This window comes from Podarcis bocagei, assembly GCF_964188305.1.
Source record: "Podarcis bocagei genome assembly, chromosome: 1".
Classification (NCBI taxonomy): Eukaryota; Metazoa; Chordata; class Lepidosauria; order Squamata; family Lacertidae; genus Podarcis; species Podarcis bocagei.
This window is the reverse complement of record NC_138125.1, coordinates 46,062,499-46,068,498: the sequence shown is the minus strand read 5'-3', so window position 1 is coordinate 46,068,498 and position 6,000 is coordinate 46,062,499. Positions and strand designations below refer to the sequence as shown.

At 45.2% G+C, this 6,000-nt stretch overlaps 1 protein-coding gene across 4 annotated transcripts in view; it reads left to right on the top strand.

Moving 5' to 3' along the window:
* Positions 1–1,859: 1,859 nt before the first annotated feature.
* The window catches only part of LOC308594875 (cytosolic phospholipase A2 epsilon-like), a gene marked incomplete at its 5' end in the record, with an annotated part of 51,963 nt that continues 47,822 nt past the window's right edge, over positions 1,860–6,000 (top strand). The window contains 2 exons of one of the 4 annotated variants that reach the window (XM_081208361.1): positions 1,860–2,024; positions 5,613–5,685. In XM_081208361.1, the coding sequence (XP_081064487.1) occupies positions 1,995–2,024; positions 5,613–5,685 (103 nt within the window). Of the gene's footprint in view, positions 2,077–5,606; positions 5,686–6,000 lie in introns of those variants that run through there. The other 3 variants (XM_081208363.1, XM_081208362.1, XM_081208364.1) reach the window with 3 other exon arrangements.

Genomic DNA, 6,000 nt, shown 5'->3' with positions numbered 1-6,000 from the left:
AACACACTATGTCTCTATTGTGGTATTTGAGGTGCCCAAAACCTGTTATACAGGTATTATCAGATTAATCTGAAGCAGGTGATTCTTCTAATTTTGAAGTTATTGTGCATGCAGAAGTCAAACTCAGATTGGTACATCATCTTCCACACACTCAGTTCTTTGGCCTTGTGATCTGAATGATTAACAAACCCTACTTCTCTAGTTTCATGTAGAATTTGCCAACTGCCCACTCTCCAAACGTACACCTATTTGTTCTTATGTCCTCCTCACTTTAGTAGCTCCTAGTCAGCCAGGATGTAGGTGTGTTTCAGTTAATTACATAGCATGTTCTCCCTGAAGGAGAGGACATGTTGCGGTGGGGTCCGCTGAGTCACCCCTCTGTTGCCAGACAGGGTGGCCCAAACTGACCCCAGGCAATTGATGGGGATGGGGAGGGAGGCTATAGGGAAAAGGGGGGATATCACTTCTCCCACCATGCCCACTGCCCAGAACTTACAATGGGTTCTGAACAACATATTTTAGAAGACTCCGAGGGCCTTCTGGTGGTTCCCTCACTGTGAGAAGTGAGGTTACAGGGAACCAGGCAGAGGGCCTTCTCAGTAGTGGCCCCCGCCCTGTGGAACACCCTCCCATCAGAAGTCAAGGAAATAAACAACTATCTGACTTTTAGAAGACATCTGAAGGCAACCCTGTTTAGAGAAGTTTTTAATGTTTGCTATTTTGTTGTGTTTTTAATATTCTGTTGGGAGCCACCCTGAATGGCTGGGGAAACCCAGCCGAATGGGAAGGGTATAAATAATAAATTATTATTATAAGACTGGAATTAAGAGATTCCCTCCTCCTCCTGCCTGGCACATGCATACAGATACTTTGACATGGAAAGATGACCATCCAGCAAGGGAGATCCATGCATAGAGCCTGGGGAGGTGTGCATTTATAGCATCGGGTGGCGCTGTGGGTAAAATCACAGAGCCTAGGACTTGCCGATCAGAAGGTCAGCGGTTCGAATCCCCGTGACGGGGTGAGCTCCCGTTGCTCAGTCCCTGCTCCTGCCAACCTAGTAGTTCAAAAGCACGTCAAAGTGCAAGTAGGTAATTAGGTACCGCTCCAGCGGGAAGGTAAATGGCGTTTCCATGCGCTGTTCTTGTTCGCCAGAAGCGGCTTAGTCATGCTGGCCACATGACCCAGAAGCTGGAAGCTGGCTCCCTCGGCCAATGAAGCGAGATGAGCGCCGCAACCCCAGAGTCATCTGCGACTGGACCTAATGGTCAGAGATCCCTTTACCTTTACCTTTTTACGTGACTAACAATGCTCATCCTTCCAGACCCTGCTGCTCAGAGCCAGTATGGCATAGTGGTTAGAGAGTTAGAATAGGATCTAGGGTTCAAATCCTCACTCCACCATGAAGTTCACAGGGGAGCCTTGAACCACTTGCCAACTCTCAGTCTAGCATACCTCACAGGGTTGTAAGGGTGATATGGAGATGGAGAGAGCCACCTTGAGTTTCTTGGAGGAAAGGTGGCATATAAGAGACATGCAATAATAAACAAATATAATTAAATAAAAAGGACAGCTCTTGAGGACATAGTTTCAGCCAGTTTAACCCGGGAGAGAGGACATTCATTTCTGATCCAAATCTGTGTTAGGAAAACACATGCATATTGTATTTCAAAAGAAAACTGGAGGGTGGAGGGAGATGCAATAGCGTAGTTTAGAAGGAAAAGGAACACCTGTTCTTAGCAACTTCATTGCACCAGCTCTAGCACATTTAAAGACACTTCACGCTGACTCTTGTTCCGCGTAACAACGGAGGTGGGAGGGAATATTTTTTTGTTTCTGAAACGAGAGGGTGTGTGGCTCTGAATCACTTTTGAAACAGGCGTTTATCCACCTCTGCCAGTTTAAAGCCTGAAAAATGTGTGTGAATATTTACAGTCTTATCCTTGGCTCCATCGAGAACATTTAGCCTGCACAAACTTGCACGGAAAACAATAATGGAAGCATGTGGAAGTTTATCACATCTGGTAAGTGTCATGGGTATTCCGGTTCAGATAGGCGGAGCAATAAGCAGATTGTGTATGTTCTTTTCATAGAATAGAATCATAGAATCATAGAGTTGGAATAGACCACAAGGGCCATCGAGTCCAAACCCCTGCCAAGCAGGAAACACCATCAGAGCACTCCTGACATATGGTTGTCAAGCCTCTGCTTAAAGACCTCCAAAGAGGTCTTTCATTATAAAATTGTGGTGCATCTGTTGTTGTTTGTTAGCATATACGCACTACAAAATGACATTGGTTTTATACCAATTAACTAGGGAATGACAGCAGGAGAAACTTGTTGTGCTCACATTCTCCTGCATGGTGTTCTATAGGCATGTTTCATTATGGGATGCTGGTCTTTGGTCTGATTCAGCAGGGCTCTTCTTATGGCTGAGGATTCTGTTCCATGAGTCTTTCCCTGCCCCCCCCCCCAGATTACAGTTTGCAATATTCATTGGGGACAGAAAGTGATTGTTCACCCAATTCATGCTTTAAGTCTCAAGGTATTTCATAGTGAAGATGCTTGATTTAATTTTGGTTCTTTTGTCTTTGTTCTTTTTAGTTTTTATTGTATTTTCTTTGAATAGTGGGGCAGCTGCTCAGCTCAATCAGGAGGACACGAGACTCTTAATCTCAGGTTTGTGGGTTTGAGCCCTTTGATGGGCAAAAAGATTACTGTATTGGCAGCGGGTTGGAGCAGATGACCCTCGTGGTCCCTTCCAAACGTTTGATTCTGTGATTTTGTTATCTTTAAAGTCATTAGCAGTCTAGGCATTGTGTGTGAAAGGGTGGGATACAAATCATAAATAAATTAGGATAATGGGGAATGGGTCCCCCCCCCTCTTGGATAGAAAATACGTAAAGTATTGGCTTTGAGTGTGGCATTTAAACTGCTAAATGGTCTGAGCCTAGGATGCCAGAAGCAGGATCTCCTCTGTGTAGACCATTCTAGCTTTGAGATCTTTTTTCTAGATGACATCAAAAAGAAGAAAAATTCAGAGGCTGTTTTCTAGAACATTTTAGAAGAGTGGGGAGGAGAAAGACTACATACACAACATACATTTAAAGCACTCCTGCAAAAGAAAAAAAAAGAATCCTGTGAAGGCAGCCCTGTTTAGGGAAGTTTTTATTATTTAATGCTGTATTGTTTTTAACACTCGATTGGAAGCCGCCCAGAGTGGCTGGGGAAACTCAGTCAGATGGGCAGGGTATGAATAATAAATTATTATTATTATTATTATTATTATTATTATTATTATTATTATTATTATTACTATTATTATGTGTACCCATGTGTTTACACATTGGGGCATGTGAACCTGCTAGCTGCCGCCCCTTCTCTTGTCTTGGGAGGCCATCGCAGAGCAGCAACATTCGTGAGGCTTCTCTTTCCTGTCGCAAGCCCTCAGCCGCAACGCAAGACAGGAGGGTCAGCACCGAAACTCCCTGGCCAGGCCCTCCACGATCCTCCAGAGAGGCAGGCGGGCGGGCAGGCGGCTACTTGACAAAATGGGATCCTGCATATTTAAGAGCCCCTTTGTCTCTGAAATATCCTAAAGCAGTGGCGGGTTTGTCCCACATCGTCCAGTGCTGTGTGCAGTTGAGGAAGGGTGGAATGGGGCGGGGTGAGAGAGTGTGGCTCCACATGGTGCTCTTCCCTGAGGTGGGGATGGAACCTGGCGAGGCAGGGGGCGCGCACAAGAGGATTAGCATGCGTGCCGAACAGTGCTGTACTGTTACTCACGGTAACAGTAAAAGGGAGGTCTGGGAGGAAGAGGGGGGTGAGGAGTGAGGAGGAAGAACAAGAGTGAGCTCCCTTTGCTCTGATGAACAGAGGAGGGCCGGATCCCCAGTGTCTGTTTGCTTCAAAGTTCAAGGAAGCCCTCACGCTAAAGGGGGCCGTGCTAACGTTGCTACCTCTCAGACTCAGATTGGCTCCCCGCAGCAGCCATGAGTGGGCTGTCTGGCATGATGCTCAGATGCATGTAGCGTCCTTGTCACAAGGGAGTGCTTGTGTGGGACGGTTAGTTGAGGAAGAGGGAAAGGGGCCATGTTTAATTTGGGTGCTGCCTTTCTCTTTAAGTTAAAAAACCAAAAAACCCTGGCCATTCTGCCAAATTTAAAAAATCCACCTGGACAGAAATTTTAGCCCTGAAAAAGAGGACATGTCCAGGAAAAAACGGACACACGGCAACCCTAATTGATGAAAATATATGAGTGAAACGTAGTGGCAACAATTTCAAACCAAGGACCATTTGTTGTTGCGCTTGCCCTGGTCAAAGATGTTTCAAAAACGTTATTTTGAATTATGCCGATGGGAACAAATAGCAAAGATCTGTTGAGTAAAATTACACTTTTATTTGCACTTGCCACTCCTGCGTCTTACTCTAAAAGCTAGGAATTTTATAATTATTTCATAATTGAGGCACTAGTCGTTCCTAAGTGCAACAAGTGGATACACTTTCTTCTTAGCAGGGACTTGGAGCTTATCCACCCTTACCTTTCCTGGAGGCTTCCCAGGCACAGTCCACGCTTTAAAGCTCCCTATTTGAGAGCTCTTTTTAGTGCTGAATCAAAGTAATCCACAGAAAACCCAAATTGCCATTTGTTGCGTGGATTTTTGCAATAAGTGCTCTGGGGCAAAGAAAAGAGCTTTACAGCACAGACCTGTGCCAGAAAAGCATGGGGCAAAATGTAAGTCTGGGTAAGCCCTCAGACTACGGGCACTTCAATCCTATTCTGCACTAGTAAAGGCTTCTGTGCATTACAATCTAGGGGAAGAAAATTACTTACATGTAATCCCCAGTTGTATAGGAAAATTTGCTCTCATGAGCAGGGCTCTCGTCTCCTAGGGGTGAGATTTCTACAGCCTAGCGCAGGGGTAGCTTGCATCATGATCTCCAGCTGTTCTTGGATTCAAACACCCAGCATGGCCAATGAATGATGGGAATTATAGTCCAACAACATCAGAAGGGAACCATGTTGCGTGCAATAGCTGCCTTCAAATATCTGAAAAGGGGTCAGCCACTAAGTAGGTGGAGTGAGATTTGTCTTCTATTGCTCCAGGGCAGGACTAGAAAGATCTGTCAGGTATTGCAAGAAAGTCAATTTCAGCTTAACATTACAAGAGGCTTCTTAACAGTAAAAGCTGTCCAGCAGTGGAACAGACTGGGGACATGGCTAGAAGCTGGAGGAGATCCAATATTGAGAGGATTGGCCTGGATGACTTCCAGGGTCCCTTTGACTCTATGATTCACCCCCAGAGCTGTAGACAAAACTATGCCCAAACCATTCACTGTTCAAGATAACTGACATCCAATGCCCCACTTCCTTGCATTGGTGTACATACCTGCTCTCAGAATACAGAGGATGAGACCATTAATGTTTATACCATTGAATTCTAAAATTAGCCAGAAATGGGGCAGTTGTATGCCTCCCCCAATAGCCATTAAGCACACTTTAATAGTCGTCTATGGTTTTCGCCTGCTCAGTTCTTCTTTCCTCATCACTTTGATTCCCTGCTTTCAATCCACATTTTCATGTTGACTTTTGTACATGATTTGCATGCAGGTAGAAACATCACCTTGTTGTCTGCTTAGTGTAAGAGTGATCAGAGCAAAGAATCTCCGGCGAGCAGATACCCGTAAGTAGCTTTCCTATTCCTTTGTGGTGGGCTGGAATGCAATGAGACTATGGTGCCCAGTAAGGCTTTCACAGTGGTACCTCAGGTTACAGACACTTCAGGTTACAGACTCCGCTAACTCAGAAATAGTACCTCGGGTTTAGAACTTTGCTTCAGGATGAGAACAGAAATCGTGCGGCGGCAGCAGGAGGCCCCATTAGCTAAAGTGGTACTTCAGGTTAAGAACAGTTTCAGGTTAAGAACGGACCTCTGGAGCCAATTAAGTTCTTAACCAGAGGTACCACTGTACTGAAAAGGAAAAGGCAATTACCCTGA